The sequence below is a fragment of the Aotus nancymaae genome, unplaced genomic scaffold (genome assembly GCF_030222135.1).
Source record: "Aotus nancymaae isolate 86718 unplaced genomic scaffold, 86718_ANA_hifiasm-v0.15.2.pri h1tg000011l, whole genome shotgun sequence".
In the NCBI taxonomy this organism is placed as follows: domain Eukaryota; kingdom Metazoa; phylum Chordata; class Mammalia; order Primates; family Aotidae; genus Aotus; species Aotus nancymaae.
In genome coordinates, this window is record NW_026988422.1 from 28,982,466 (window position 1) to 28,999,896 (window position 17,431).

Below are 17,431 nucleotides of genomic sequence, written 5' to 3' on the forward strand. Positions count from 1 at the left end.
CAAAGATAGTGGCTCTGGACATGGTTGTATAGCAGAATAAACTGAAGAAGTCATTCAGAAAACAAGTTGCAGGCCCTGGCCGCAGATCCCCTGAATCTCTGTGAGCAGGACCTAGGCACCCAGGTGATGTTGATGTGCAGTCTTTGGTTGGAGTTTCTGCTTCAAGATTTTTTTTTTCTATCTTCAACTATTTTTCTAGCAGAACAGATATTTTCAGCTTTTATTCATGTCCCCATTATTTTTCCTGTTTAGAAGTTTCTGGCTCCTTTAAGTATGATGTTAGAGGATTTTCTGAATGTCTATTGATTTCACCCTAATTTTGTAAAGCTTGTGAAGCCTGAAGTATGAGTTCTTCATCTGCTATTCCCATCTGGTTTCTCACCATGGCAAGCCCATCCAGTAGCCTTTGTTGTTGGTAGCAATAAAGAATGATTGAACTTGCAGTTATTGCACTTTTAAGACTTTGAATGTTATCACCAGATTAAAGTTACTTGTCTATTCTAGTAGCATATCTGACTTCCTTTTTAAAGTCTACTTATAAGAACTGTTAATTGAGAGTAGTAGTTGAATTACATGGAAAAACTGGTAGACTAAAATTTTTGTCTAATTTATTGTTTATTCACATGCTGACATACGGTGGAGAGACTAAAGCTTTCAACTTGAGAACTGTCTTATCAAAGAGAAACATTATCTAAGTAAACATTTTGTTAAAGATCAGTAACTCTTTCTTAATTAAACACTTTTAAAGGGGCTAAATTGGCCTCAAATTATCTCCTTGATCTTAATATATGACATCAGAAAAAATAAAATTGATTTTCTTTGCATAAAAGCTTGTTTTTCTGACTACCTGTTAAAGTTTTTGAACTTTTGAGCAAAATTAACATTTTTAGATTTCTAGGTTTAGTGATTGTATAATAGCATCTGTTTTGTAGCATTTAGTATGTATATATTGTGATGTTTAAGGGAAGTAATTTAACATTTTCCTATTAGGTTTTAACCTTTACAACATTGACGTTTTCCTTGTTTAGGTAATTGTGTTTTTTGTCAAGAGCTGAGGCATGTAGAAGAAACAGTTAAGTACAGTTAAGCTTGAATTATATTCCTCCTTTGGAATATGACATTGGACGATGTAAAGGGCTGATTGTGGTAAAGTAGGAGCAGTACTGGAGTCATTTAGAGGAGGCATCCACATCATTCAGGCCAGGGATGGAAAAAACCCAAAGTAAGGCAGAGGAAGTGAGAATGAAGAAAAGCTAGTCTAGAAATATTAAATCAAATCCATAGGACTTGGTGATTGGTTTGTTATGGAAGTTTTTAATTCGAAAGGGTTGAAGGAGAAGGAAGAGTCTAGGTTAGCTCTCAGTGGAAATGTTCAGTCTACAGCTAGATACATGGGTTTAAAGCCAGGAAGACACTCTGAGTTGGATGCATGATTAGTGTCATCAGATTATAGGTGAGAGTTGAAACTGAATTTGTAGAATTTCAAAAACAAGGTGGTAATGCAAAGAAGTCTAATTTTAGAGAATCGTATTCCTCTTATTTCTAACTTATTTGGGTTCACCAAACTGAAGTTCTTCTAAAGTAGGAAAGACTCACTGATTTTCCCCAAAAATCTTCCAGGGTGACATCATCTTGGTTCTTAACTTCAAAGACTCTGAAACTTGTTATCAGCATGCTCACTGCATCTGCCTTAGTATTGAGACACATTAACTAGCTTATGAGACTGATGTCTAAAACTCTTGGTTACTCATTTACAATTGGAAGTATAATTGTCAGATAGTCTAGAATACTTGTGTGACACAACCCCAGGGCCAAAACATGATCAGAGGATTGCATGTTAAACATGGAATCAGAACAGAGAAGTTAATGAAGTTTATCAGCTATCTGACAGTATTAAACTAAATAGATGGCACTGTTGCCTTACCAGAAGAGGTTCTTTCTTCTCACATGAAAAACATTTAAGGACTGTGGACTATACTCCCCTGGAACCACCTGAATGATAATGAATGCATTAACAATGGAAGTTTTTAATTTGCTACAGTTCCTCCTGTCCTGTTGGTCTCCTGACCACAAACGACAAATACCAGTTCCAAAACCAAAAATGTTGATACTGGAATACAAAAGCATCTTATACCTGTTCCTCTTTACTTATGTACTTCATCTACCTAGTTTCTGAGGTCATTTGAGTTTGCAACTCCTAGCCTAAAGGATGCTCTATATTTCCTAGTTACTTAGGCAGTGGAAAGCCATCGCACTGCCATAGCCATGCACTAACAAGAGTGGTATGTATGGATGAGATGACTTGCTTTGACTTGCAAATCATATTATAGGTTGGTTTCTTGAATGGAAAAATTTTGTAATTATACCCTATAGAAGCAAGGAAAGAAAAGGCTTCCATGGGGTAATATAGGTTGGAGGAACTAGTGGTCATTGGTGTACCATTGCTGTTATATTCATCTTACTTTCTTACAATGGATTCCCAGCCTTGGGATGGACATCGATTTACCAACACTAACATGTAAGGCCCGATAAAGCTGCTTAGACAAATCAAGAGAAAAAAATCCTGTGCATTGTCTTCCTATATTCTCGCTTGAAAGGATTCATCCTTTCCATTCCCATCACTACCTTTCTGGTCTAGGTTTCAGTTCCTCTCTAGGCTCACAGCTTTTAAATTAGGTGGCAGGATGACTGCATGGCTGCATGAGAACCAGCTAGAGTTGTTTAACATACAGATCCCAGGATTCTAATTTGGTAGGTATGAAGGAAGGCCCCAGGAGTCTGCATTTTTGAAAAGTTCTCCATGCTGAATTCAGATGTACAACTAGATTTGGGATACTCACAAGTTATTGCTATGAAGCTATGACAGTACCCCTTTTATTTTCTGATTCTTTTCCATCTAATCTGCTGTACATTACCATTCTGAGGGTGACATTATAAACATGTATACGTGTGTGCTCCACACTGGCCTGTTAGTGTCACTGCCCTGAATCAGAACTTTTGATAATTTCACATAGAATTAGTCTAATAATCTCCTATTGAGTATCCTGAAGAGTGACACCTATAAATTTTTCATTCTTTTGACACTTAGTACAGAGCCATCTCTATAAGAGAAGAGACCGTTTATCCGTATGTGGAGGGTCTCATACTGGTGGGTGAGAAAGGTGAGGATTTGTAAATAAATTTGGGTTTCACTTTTACAAATACCTTCAGTATAGATGGCTACATGTATTCAATTTCTACCAGTTTAGAGGGGTTTTTATCTTTTCATATCATAGTAGGAGAATTAATAAAAATGTTTCATTTTTAAGCATTTTTTAATTATTCAGGCAACAGAATAAGCGTTCTGTGTGTATTGTTTCATTTAGTTCTTCAGTTCCAGTTAATAAACATCTCTATCTTGTAGTTAATAAACTAAGCGTCTGTAATTTTAAGAAATTTACCTAAAAATCACATAGGTCTTAGGTGTTGGAGCTAAAATATGAACCTGAGTTTGTTTGATTCTAAAACTTGTGCTCAGTGACGAAGTAACTGGCTTTATTTTTTTTCTCTCTCTTTTTTGTTCTTGGCCACTGAATATCAGTATAAAAAACAATAAAAGATCATTTCTATTTCTTACCAGAAAAGAATAGGATTTCTTAAGATTGGTAAAACCACATATCTCTTTCTTTCCTTTTTCTGACAGATTTTATATGATAAAATGATAGCTTTCCTTTTAACTACAGTTTTAGAAAACTGTGAACCTGAGATGAAAAAGCAAAAGCCATGACAACTGGGAAGGCGCTGGTCAGAGAATGCCCTGATGAGGCCAGGCGTGGTGGCTCACACCTGTGATCCCAGCACTTTGGGAGGCTGAGGCAGGTGGATCACTTGAGATCAGGAGTTCAAGACTAGCCTGGCCAACATGGTAAAACCCTATCTCTACTGAAAATACCAAGATTTGCTGGACGTGGTGGTAGGTGCCTGTAATCACAGCTACTGGGGAGGCTGAGGCAGGAAAATCAATTGAACCTGGGAAGTGGAGGTCACAGTGAGTTGAGATTGTACCACTGCACTCCAGCCTGGGTGACAGAGCAAGACACTACCTCAAAAAAAAAAAAAAAGAGTGCCCAATGAGCTCAGGACTGTGGCTTGCTTTCTACTATGCTTATCAAATGATTTGAAGCCACTGTGCTACCACTGGCTTTCTTTTTCACATGTACCCAAATGGTGAGAGGCAAGTGGCCTTGGAGCTAGAAAAGAAGTAGTATGTGTTTCTTTCTTTAAAAACAAAAATGTCCCTGGTAAATTATAACACCTTGTCTAGGAAAGTCATGGGGTAAATTATGAAATTCTATTACTAACTTACAGGAAATCATAAAGTATCAGTTAGTGATCAGCGTATTGAAAAACAGGTCCCCACCACTGATGTCATTTCATTCTTGGCCAGCTTGAAGAACCTGGTAGTGATGATAAAATGTTGGAATTAAAGAACAAGTAGATCTGGGTATTAGATCTATAATTTCTAGATCTCTAGTTACATATTCTTTGTGTATATATAGATAGGTATTCTTGTGTCACTAAGAAAACCTGCTCTATTACAGAATAAAAACTAGGAGAAATTTCTTTGGCTGGAAAGATGCTATTTTTTAACATATCTCTTACCTATCGGGAGGTTATAGATGTGGACAAGTTACAGGTAACAGCTGTGTGAGTGGCATTTGTGAATCTTGCATTGGGAAGGATGTTACCATGATCTTTTACCATAAATTATCTGGATTTAAGTGAAACCTCTGATGTAGTCAGCAGTCAACTCCTGGAGAACAGGGACCATATCTTAATTATTTCTTGTATCTCTAATACTAATCATAGAAGTGGCACATAGCAGGTGTTCTTGTAACCAACTGGTTCAATTTTACAGCAGTCCGATCAACTCTTTGAGCTGCTCTTACTGTAGATAGCTATGCTGTTGATCCATATGCAGGATCTCTGATACTCTGCGTGTCTAACCCATGGGCCCTCTCTGTGCCTTTAATTTTGATTTGTTGAATTGCCTGAACAAATATCCATTCGTGATTAAGGCACAGACTATTTCTGACTAGGATGATGGAATAGAGAAAGTTTACTCAAGTGGTTGTTGAGTTCTGTTGGATGACAGGCTTAATATTTCAGATTGACCTTGAACATAATAGATATAAATAAGCAGAGTTAAGACCATTAGGGAAGTAAAACTTTTAGAAAACTAAATATAACATGGGGACTGTGTGTGTGTAAGTTTTGAGGGGAACTCACTGTGAGTCAGCATCATACTGCTTTATTTTCTTAATTATTGGGCATCCACTGCTAACCAGAGGAGCATAACATGTGGGAGCTGCTGGGTAACATTTCCAAAATACTTAGCATTAGTCAGATATGTTTTTAGAAATCTGTATCCATTTTGGCCGAAGGAAAATGTGGAGTGTTTGTCAAGGGTACAGAGCATGGTAACTAGATGTAGAGGAGCACTGCAAAGGACCCACTGGAAAAAGTTAGTAAGAATTCATTACTTAGCATGATCAAAGGCAGAAGAAGGGTATTAATTTAATGGTCTTCTGTTGCATGTATAGTTATTGTGTAGAAGATGGTGTGATTATTTCCACTGTGAATGGAATTAGAGAAATGGATTTGCATTAAAGGAGATTTTGAAGGGGCATAAAGAATTTCTTGACTCTAAGGATTGTTGGACAGCGGAATGACTTGTCATCTGGAAGTGTGAAATCCTGTTCTTTACAGAACAGGAATAGAGTGGGCACTGCTTGCCACTTAGAGGGACGTGCAGTTGGGGTAGTAATTAACAGACTTTCCAGATCCCAGTTTGTACTGCTCATCTCATATTGTGTTTGACATTTTCAGGAAGTAAATAGGTAGCCCCTTTTTGTTTGCATTTTTTCATAGTTATTACAAATATGAAGACCTTGCTTTTAATGTTTCTATAATACATTTCAAGCAAGTATGAGGTTAAACTGCAAATTGAAAATTACTTCACCCACAAATTCACTTGCTGTTGATTCTTGTATGAGCCCTTACAATGTTGTCAATTCCAGCTTTCCTTTCCTTTTGCTTCTTTAGAAGATTCACTGCGTGCCCTCTTCACTTGTTCTACAATGAGTGCCAAATCTGCTATCAGCAAGGAAATTTTTGCACCTCTTGATGAAAGGATGCTGGGAGCTGTCCAAGTCAAGAGGAGGACAAAGAAAAAGATTCCTTTCCTGGCAACTGGAGGTCAAGGCGAATATTTAACTTATATCTGCCTGTCAGGTAATGAGAACCAAATATTAATATTATTAAAACAACTTCTATTTTAAAACAGTTAATTCTGAGGTATCCCGGAGGTTTACATTCACAGGTGTTTTAGATGTCTGCACTCTCTTGCTCCTTTTCCCTGTTTCTCTGTGGTCTTCCTCTTTACGGTGACACTTCTGTTTTTAAGGTTGCCGTGCACTGGAAAGGTAGTGAAGCTCAATTCTGATGTATTTTCTAATTTATTAATAGGTTTTGTAAAGGGCTTTACAGACTTGCTTGTCCATACTTGTCTTCACTGGGACACTGACAGAGAATGGGCTGTCCTCTAGGATTCTTGTTTAGAACAGTTCCTGGTATCTGGATAGTTGTCATTACTCACAGCCTGACTTTCATTGGCTTTGTTGCCAATAATCAGGAATCACTTGTCTCAAGATAAATATTGGCACCTTATGGAATGTGAGAAGGTCGATTCAGTTCATAAGTCATTGCTTTGCCTGACAGCCATTGCCTTGTCAGGAAGAGGCATCTGTTTTATTAAGCTTAGAATTTTCTTGGGTTTTTTTTTTTTTTTTTTCTCTCTCTCTCTCTTTCTGTTTGTAGTTGTAGATCTGTGGGATTTACAATGGATTCATATTAAGATTTTTGAGATAAAATTTGCATAAATTTTTGATGGAGTATGGGTGATGCTAATTTAAACACTTAGGGCATTTGTGATATTTCTGATAATATTTCTTCTCTCTTTTTTATTGTACTTTAAGCTCTGGGATACATGTGCACATCCCGCAGGGTTTGTTGCATAGGTACATACATGCCATAGTAGTTTGCAGTGTCTGTCCCCCCATCGTCTACATCAAGCATTTCTCCCAGTGTTTTCCCTCCCCAACCTCCCCACCCCACACTGTCCCTCCCCAGCCCCCCAACCCCCAACCTACCCCAATGTGTAATGTTCCTCTCCCTATGCCCATGTGTTATCATTGTTCAACACTTGCCTATGAGTGAGAACATGCGGTGTTTGATTTTCTGTTCTTGTGTCAGTTTGCTGAGAATGATGGTTTCCAGATTCATCCATGTCCCTACAAAGGACGCAAAATCATCATTTTTTATGGCTGCATAGTATTCCATGGTGTATATGAGCCACATTTTCTTTGACAAGTCTATCATTGATGGGCATTTGGGTTAGTTCCAGGTCTTTGCTATTGTAAACAGCACAGCAATGAACATACATGTGCATGTGCCTTTATAATAGAACAATTTATAATCCTTTGGGTATATACCCAGTAATGGGATTGCTAGGTCAAATGGAATTTCTATTTCTAAATCCTTGAGGAATCGCCTGATAATATTTCTTGTATGGGGTAATGGAAGATTTAAGCTCACTTTATCTTTTAAAAAAATTTCCCTCAATTGTAGGTCTGGGAATAAAACTTAATTTTTTGGGGCCATTTCTAGCTTTTCAAAAAATTAAGCCTTTGATTATTTATCAGAATTTATTTTAGGTAAAAGTAAATTTTTACCAGAAGGAACGTATAAATTTCTAAGACTGTCTTAGATTAAAATGAAGTAAGAATATAGCACTTTGGTAAGAATTATTTTTCAGTGGGCTGGGCATGGTGGCTCACTCCTATAATCCCAGCACTTTGGGAGGCCGAGGCAGGAGGATCACCTGAGGTCAGGAGTTTGAGACCAGCCTGACCAACATAGTGAAACCCTGTCTCTATTAAAAATACAAAAATTAGCTGGGCGTGGTGGTGCCCACCTGTAATCCCAGCACTTTGGGAGGCCAAGGCGGGTGGATCACGAGGTCAAGAGATCGAGACCATCCTGGTCAACATGGTGAAACCCCGTCTCTACTAAAAATACAAAAAATTAGCTGGGCATGGTGGCACGTGCCTGTAATCCCAGCTACTCAGGAGGCTGAGGCAGGAGAATTGCCTGAACCCAGGAGGCGGAGGTTGTGGTGAGCCGAGATTGCGCCATTGCACTCCAGCCTGGGTAACAAGAGCGAAACTCCGTCTCAAAAAAAATAAAAAAATAAAAAAAATAAAAGAAGAAAGCTTTTATTTAAATGACTGTGAGAGAATTGACTTTGAAACATTGGTTTCTGTTTATCCCAAGTAAGGATTAGGTTAATAAAATTTGGTTATTATTAGAGGATACTTGATTTTCTTTAGTGTGCTAAGCAGTGCCTGGCATATTCTAGGGCCTCAATTAATATCTAATGACTAAGTGGAAGAAAGATGTAGCCTTACTTAGTATTTTGCTAGAATTTTATTAATGAAATTCTGCTGCATTTTGTTTTGTTTTGTGACAGGGTTTCTCTCTGTTGCCCAGGCTGGAGTGCAGTGCCACAACCACGCTCACTGTAGCCTTGACCTCCTGGATTCAATTGTTTGTTCCTCCTGCCTCAGCCTCCCTAGAGATGGGACTGTAGGCACACAACACCATACCCGGCTGACTTTTGTATTTTTTTGTAAAGATAAGGTCTCACTCTGTCTCCCAGGCTGGTCTTGAACTCTTGGGCTCAAGTGATACTCCTATTTAGACCTCCCAAAGTTCTGGGATTACAGGCATGAAACACTATATTTGTAGTTTTTGTAATGATGGGGTCTTATTACATTGCCCAGGATGCTCTCAAACTCCTGGCTTCAAACAGTCATTTCCCCTTGGCTTCCAAAAGTGCTGGGATTACAGGCATGAGCCACCACACCCAGCCCAGGTCTTAAAAATATTTTTATACTCTTAAATTTAGATTCCAGAGTTCTGCTTACACAAATAATGAATAGAATACATTTAAATAAATAGTGATTTGCATTTGGGCTGAGCTGAACATCGGCCTAGTATAGACACCTAGTGATTCTAATTTTATTAAGCTCTATTTTCTCAATAGTTAATTGAGATTTCTTGTAGATGAGTAGTTGAAAGAAAGGTAGATGGTCTAGAAGCCACTTGAGTTTTGCCTAGTACACATGTATAACTGAAGAAGAACAGTTTGTTTGCATTTTAGGCATATGCTATTGTCTGCCTGATTCTGATCATGAAGTCTGCAAGAGTAATATAGGGACCTAATAACCTCGTCTCAGTGAAATAGCATAACCATTTCATTTCCCCTGCCATAGAAGATAGTGACCTGGGACTTATGGGATAACTGTATCTCCTTTACAAATTACCAAGACCTTCAGGTTTAAACTATGAGAATTGCTTTTTGGTTACATTCTAATGGAGGAAAATCTTTTGTTCTTCAGTCTTTTCATGCTTTTGAATCTTGAGAGGATAGATTGATAAAGTAGATCTGACATTTAAGCAGACAGTATAGTGGAAATTAGGGCAGGAGAAGGGCAGGCAACTTTGACACCCAAGATTTCTGCAGTTTGATTTTTCTTGTAAGTCACAAAGAACCAACCACCTTTATTTTTTAACTTGTGTGAAGCTTAGAGGCATATTGCTACATCCATGATAAGGTGATGATTTAATTAGCAATTAACTAGTCAAATATTTATTAAGTACCTTTTCTGTGCCAAGCATTCTAGGTTCTGTGGATACCACTATGAAAAGAATTCATGGAGCTTACTTAATTTGGTGGGCAAGCAGCAATAGACATTAATAAGTCACTCACTGAAATAAACATAGTTATAAACTGTAAAAGATTAAAAAGAAAAAATACAGTGACGTGAAAGCATGTATGCAGAGAATTTGGCCTGGTTGGGAGAACCAAGAGTCTTGAGAAAAGTAGGGCTTCACTGGTTTTGAAAAGAGGACTGTGTGGGTGAGAGGGCATTCCGAGCAGAGGGAATGGCAGGTTCATTAAAAGACTAAGCAGGATTTTGAATTTCTCCTATTCTCCTATTCAGTCTAGGGATGACCTGTTTGTAGCTCAGCTCACATAGGAGTCTGTGAAGTGAAAGCAGAGCCCTGGAATGACAATCTTCTTCCTGCTATTAGTGTGAACTGCCTACGCCTTCTGGGGGCCCAGGCCCTCCAACTATTGTGGTTTGGTTGATGAAAACCAGCTATTCATTTTGAACTGGTGAACTTTTTCCAAATTAGGACAATGTCTGCAAATAATTTTTAACCATTCTTCAAACAGCATGAAGCATTAAATTTTTAAAAAGGGAGAAGTACCACTACTTTAAAAGCTTGCCAAAATATGCATCTAGACATGGGTGTTTCATATATATCCAATGTCTTTTACTAACTTTTCTTTGTGTGAATTTTCATCCCAATATCTAGTACAGTTGATGATCAGAGTTAGAGGTCTGTGATCATAAGACTTATTATTTTCACAGCAGGTTAAATATCTTCTGGAGATATCCAAAAAAGGAGCTGGAGTGGGAGAAATAAGATGATCTTTCTTGAGTTATTTAGGTTTAATTCTATAATGAGAAAAATAATCTCTCTAGTTCCTTGTGGTGTCTTGGGATAGGATTTGAGTGTTTCTCACTGGAATCATGGATTGATTGACTTCTTGAATGGTATATACAAGTGCTTATGTACTGAGATGCCTCTGTGATTAACATTCTTAAAGCACTGATTTCTGCTTTTTCTTTTCAGCAATGACTAAAATTAAAAATACTGACAATACCAAGTGTTAACAAACGTGAAGCAGTTTGAGCTCTCATACTTTGCTGATGGGAATGTAAAAATGATATGACTGCTTTAGTAAACAACTTGGCAGTTTTTTATAGAGTCAAACATGCACCCTATTTTTAGGCATATACTCAAGAGAAATAAAAACATACGTCCACCTAAAGAGTTGTACATAAGTATTCATGACAGTCTCATTCATAATAACCAAAACCCAGAAATAACTCAGATATCCATCTACATATTAAATGAATAAACAAATTATTTTACATTTTTGCAGTGGAATACTACCTTGCAGTAAAAAGAAATGAACTACCGATATATGCAGCAACATGGATGAATCTCAAAAGCATTATTTTGTGTGAAAAAAAAAACAGAGAGAAGCATCAATATACGATGTGATTCTATTTATATGACATTCTAGAACAGACAAAAGTAAGATGTAGTGGCAGGATTGGCTGAGAAGGGGCCTGAGGTGATATTTTGCAGTGACGTTAGGTGTTCTGTTTGTTGATTGTGGTGTTGGTTACCTAGGTGCATACATTTTTGACAGTTTATCAGGGTGCACACTTAAAATGGGTATATTTTATTATATGTAAATATATCTCAATGAAATGGATTTCTTTTTTTTTTTTTTTTTTTTTTGAGGTGGAGTCTCGCTCTGTCTCCCAGGCTGGAGTGCAGTGGTGCAATCGCAGCTCCCTGCAACCTCCACCTCCCAGGTTCAAGTGATTCTCCTGCCTCAGCCTCCTGACTAGCTGGGATTACAGGCACATGCCACTTTGCTTGACTAATTTTATATTTTTAGTAGAGGCAGGATTTCACCATGTTGGCCGGGCTGGTCTCGAACTCCAGACCTCAAGCAGTCTGCCTACCTCAGCCTCCCAAAGTGCTGGGATTACAGGCATGAACCACCATGCCACTAGTGGGAAATAGTAACCTCTTTATCTCCACGTACATCTTAAGGTGGATGGAAACTAGCTGCTTCTTTTATAGGCATGAGAAGTTATTCCAGTGACCTTTTTGAATGGTCAGATAGAAGCAGTTGTGTATCATCGAAACTTGTGCTTGCATCTATGTGGTCTATATGCAAAATCTTTATTTTGTGCTATGTTTTTATTCTTCCTCACTCACATGGATTAGGTTGCTCAAAGACTGGAGCTAATATGATATATTCCTTATAGCACCCGGCACATTGCTTGATATAGACACAATAGATGCTTAATGGTAGATGCTATTTGAGTTTTTGGTTTACTACATACCTGATTATAGTGTAGACTTTATTTATAACTTTGAACTGTTAACACATTCAAAGTGCAAAGCAAGCCCTGCCCACAACAATTTCTAGAGTCAGTTGCCCATGATAATTTGGGTCTATAAAACTAAACTAGAAACATGCTAAGTTAAAATCAGTTTGTTATTAGACATTAGTTACCTACCGAACATTCTGTAATTTCATGTTTAAAATCTGTTTTCCCGATTCTGTTTTAATTATGTGTGTGTGATATATGATGCTAACCTTTATATCCATAAATGGATAAAAATCTTCCCTTGGCTGCTACTCATCCCCAGAGAAGGGTGTGGGAACTTTAATTTTTGTAATCAGTACATTTTTTACATGTTTTGTTGAAACAGAAAATCTTTATCTTTTCTAAATGGTTTTAGATTTGTAGAGAGCAAAATTGTTCTGAATGCCCTTTGATGAAATAATTTATGTAAATAGATACCCATGGAAGGTAATGACATGGATTAGGAGCATAGAACCTGCCAGTACTGCCCTTTATCTCAGTGATGGGCAGCCCTAGGTGTTCCTTATAGTACCCTCCAGAATTTCCCAAAGTACAGATGGCCTGGCTCTACCTGGGTCCTACTAATGCAGCACCAGGGGCTGGTGGAGAAGCTAATCTGTATTTTGAAAGTGTTATGCAAGAACTTCTGAAGCTAAGGTTGAGAAGCTTCACTGTTTTGGGGAGATATACTCTGGTTGTCTTACTAGGATATCTGACATAATGATATATTTTTGGTACTCAATTTCATTTAAAACTGCTTTAGTTTCTTACTTGTTGTCTGGCCATGGTGAAACGTCTGATTTTCCTGGGCTTCAGTTTATTCAGTTGAAAAATTCAGAGTAGTTAGATTCAGGTTCATTTGGGTTCTGTGAGTCTAGGGATCTGAACCACCATGGAAGTTTTATACCAAATTTCATTCTCATTCCATGCATATCATGTAGAGAAAAATCCGGGTAGTTAATATCAACACTTAAACATTTATGAGGGTTTGAGAAAATTCTTTATGGGTTGTTACTGGAATTAGGGTAACCAAATTTAATTGTCAGTGATGTGGCATAGGAAAGAAACCCTTTTTATCTACTTTCTAATTCAGACCGGCTCTCATCTCGAAGTCTATAAATATTAGAAGAGAGAGAAGAAACAAGACAGATGAAATCTGACCTTGGTAGAAATGGTTTATTCAGCAGTAGTAAGTTGACTTTTCAAGAGTTTTTATCCAGGAAAAATGAAGAAATTCACACCCGAAGTCAGAGGCACACAAAGATATTAGCAGTAAAAGAGGAAGTACAAATCAACTACAATAATTATATATGTATAATATTTTTATTATACAAGTAGTAAATATTACTGAAAATAAGAAATTTTTAGAAAATTATGTAAAAGTAAAAAATATTCACCTTCTGCATACTATATTACTTGTTTTAATTCCGGTTAATCCCTGTGGCATCCCTATTTATTGAGTGGTATGTCCCTCATTTCACAGATGAAGGAACCAGTGTTCATCAGAGGTCATGATCTCCCAGGGTCATCATTTTGGAAGTGGCAGAGTCAGACATCCATCTGGTCCCTGACCCATGGCTATGTGCAACTGCCACAGCACCTCATTTCTTCTGATTCTCCTAGGAGAGGTGTGGTGGAGAGGGCCGTGTTTTAAATAGTAGATTCCTTTCTGACTCTTCACAATTGATAGAGACATGGAACACTTTTGGCCTCCATGGTGTCATTCTTTCTCATTTCTAAGGCTATTGGTTAACAGACTTCCCTACATTGGAATATATATCAGGGTAAGCCTTTTGTCTCTGTATTATAGAGATTTGGTGTGTACATCCAGCTATAAAACTAACTCCAGAAGACAACACACAAAAAAAGTTATTTTTAGTGCCTTGATTTTGAGTTTTCTTACATTCTTTTTAATTTTATAAAAATGCAATATCCTTTGTTATACCATTTATTGAGCATTTGGTTCTTCTAGGATATGTGCACAGATACATTTGAGTAGAGCATTTGTAAAACAATAACCATTGGTTACATGAAGTGAAAAGGAGAGGGTTTTCCTCTGAAACATTTTCTAGTTCAGTAGGTTTGGCCACAGGTATAATTTTAAGTGACCTGCAGTGCAGCACCTGCCATGTGCCTATCACATGCTTCAGTGCTCATACAGTCAGGGTGTCATCAGCCTGCTTTGGGATTAGTAATAGTAATAATAATAGTAGCTGTGGTATTTATTGAGTTCAAACATATTCTATGTCTGATCCATATGTTAACTCCTTTAATCCTCACAACAGTGCTATGAGGTAGATAATAGTACTGTTCTTATTTTGTAGATGAGGAAAATGAGCATATAGAGGCAAATTAGCTTGCCCAAGATCCTCAGCTAGTGAGTAACAAAACAAGGACTTGAACCCAGGTTTGATTCTAGAGCCTTTTCCTTTATCCACTGTGCTGTGCTCTCCTTCTCTTGTAGGTGTAGGGATCATGTGAGAAAAGACTTGCCAAACCAAATGCCTTTTCTTATGCTTTCATACGGCTTTAGTGATAATCATGTCTCAGTATTACTCTGGTCTCCTGTGGGTTTTAGCTAGGTGGTAACAGTCCTGTGTACCAACAACTGGGCCATTAAGAAATTCACATATTACAGTGACACTGTTAGTAGTTGTATTTGACTCTTAGAGAGCAGATTAACTCCCCAGGGGAATTTGGAAAGGCTCCTGCCAGGGACACTGCCACATATGAATGTGTATTCTTCAGTTGTGTAGTAGAAAAAGCAGATGCCTGAAATGTTTTTTAGAGTTTCCTTGTTGGTTCTAGATCTCTTCCTATGAAAACCAGTGATGATAACATTTGTCTTTCCTAAAACCTTGTGAATAGGAAAGCTCAATAATAGATAAGTAAGCATTTAACAGGTATCATCTCATTTCATCCTCACAACAGCCTTCTCTTGTTATTTCTACTTTACAGATGAAATAGCTGAGGCTTAATGCCGGTAGATGCACTGCCCAGGGTCAGGTGGCTAAATAATGAGGGTGCTGACTCACACCTGAGTCCATCAGACTCCAAAGCAGACACATTGTCATTTTTTTTTTTCAAGATGGGGCAGGTCTGAGGAACAGAACTCTCCCCTCCCTTAAAAACAATGACAACATTCCTTGAGCAGCGTGTGCTAATCTCCAAGGATTTAGAGGATGTGCTGTCAGTGACTTCAGCTTTTCTAGTGGTTTAGCACGCCAACAGAGTTTTCTTTTTCCATTCTCTCGTATATGCGTTCCAATACTAAAACCAGATGGAAATAAAGGAAAACTCTTAACAGAGGCTAGTGCCAAATATTTCATTTAAAAAGGAAACTCCATCTGTGTGCTCTCCCACCACACAGCCCACTGTTAAGAACAGGAGTTTCACAGCTCACTCACTTATGTTCATTTTGATTAGTTTTGACTACTTGCAAAGGTAGAGCAAGTGGTGGTTAGGGAGACTGCAAACTAAGGCAGCTCTCCTTCTGGCATATGGCTGGCAAGGCACTGTGTACCTGGCAGACATCCTAAACAGCAGCCTACCAAGAAGGCAGTTTAAAGGCACATAGATGCATTCTTTGGGTGATTTTCTAGGTTAACGCTTTTAGAAGTGAGTGCACTACCTGGCTGTGGTAGTAAGGCTTTTGTTTGTCAGTAAGTTGTAGTCAGAGGCACCTATTGCTCCCTGGGAGAATTCCCACTCCAGATATAGAAGAACACAGGCTTAGGCAGAAGGCTGACTTATGGTGAAACGCTGACTGTACTAGCTCTGTCATGTCTTTAAAATTCAGTTTTCTCATCAATAAAATGGCGATGATATCTATATCCCTGCATTAAATTAAGAGGTATTTTGAAGAATAACTGAACTGTGTGTGTGTGTGATGCATGATACATGGAAGATATTCAGCTTTATAAGCAATACTATTATCGTTAATGGGATACTCACTGGTTCTTGCAAGATAAAGATTGTTCACCTATAGCTTTTCGAAAACATGTTAATGACCAAATACCGCTGGTACCCACTCAAACCTATTGAAATAAAAAAATAAATAATCTAATCATAAAGTCTGACTCTCAGGAACAGACATTTATAAGACAACAGCAAAAAGACAAACATCATGTTAATGTGTATGTATGACAGGCATCCGTGACCCACGTCATGTGAAGCAAAATCACACGATAACCCAGACCTGGCCTTGGGGGTTTTCTCCCTCTCCTTCCACACTTTTTTCCTCCTTTCCTTCTCCAGTTTGCATCCTCTCCATTCTGTGTCCCACTCCTGACAGGAGTCTTAAGATCATTCTGACCTGTCATTTTTAAACCAGTCTACTCTCAATTCCCTAGATTCCAACATTGTTTTTCCCCAAAGCTAGAATATTAGGTGGCATCACACTGTTGTTCTATTTCAGAGTTTGAAATTTTCCACTCTAATATCATGAATATTTGCACAGTACTGGGTATATGGGATGCAGAGGCCCTTTGTGTTTAGGCTTCTTTCTCCAGCTTCGCAGGGAGTTAGAACTGGGTTAGTCAATCGAGATCCTGTCCCTGAAATGGGAGATGTTATTTTCCTACACCTATCTTTACTGGATCAAAAGAAAAATTAAAACAAAATAAAACAAAATGTTCTCTGAGGTCAGTCAAGTTCACTGTTAAGCAAACATCAGAAGTGGGAGAGGCTGATACAAATGCCTGTGGACCCGGCTTCTCAGCCCAGATCAGGTTATCGTTTCTCCAACACTTTCCTGTTACCCTTCCTTTACACATACACACACACGCACACACACACACACACACAGTGAGAGAGAGAGAGAGAGAGAGAACTGTACTAGCTCTGTCATGTCTTTGAAACTCAGTTTTCTCATCTATAAAATGGCAATAAGTTTACAGAGTATTTTGAGGAGTAACCAAACTATATGTGCATATGTAATGCCTGATACATAGAAGGTACTCATCTTCCATGAAGAAGACACAGGGAGGGAGAGAGAATACAAATGACTGACATTTCCATCTCAGTTCCAGTCATGCTAAACCATATGCAGAATTTTCCAGAAGAAACTATTAATAACCACAAGCACAATGAGGTTGTCAAGCTGTCCAGTACCATAGAGAATAGATGACCATGTAGTTACTGTGCTCTGAGTATGAACATATGCCTCCTCCGACCTCTCATGTCTTCTCTGTAACAGCACTTAGCATTGCTGGGCTTTGTCATTTGGCTTTCTGTTTACTTCTGTAGACTGTCAACCTCTGAAGAGTAGAGACTGTTGTAGATACCTCCTTTCTTCCCAGTGG

General features: G+C 38.1%; 1 protein-coding gene across 2 annotated transcripts in view; it reads left to right on the top strand.

Moving 5' to 3' along the window:
• Window positions 1-17,431, top strand: part of STXBP6 (syntaxin binding protein 6) — a 271,168-nt gene that overhangs the window by 87,126 nt on the left and 166,611 nt on the right. For both annotated transcript variants that reach the window (XM_064374720.1, XM_021674895.2), the window contains exon 2: window positions 6,085-6,273. In XM_064374720.1, coding sequence (XP_064230790.1) covers window positions 6,120-6,273 — 154 coding nt within the window. In that variant the 5' untranslated portion in view covers window positions 6,085-6,119. The remainder of the gene's footprint in view (window positions 1-6,084; window positions 6,274-17,431) is intronic.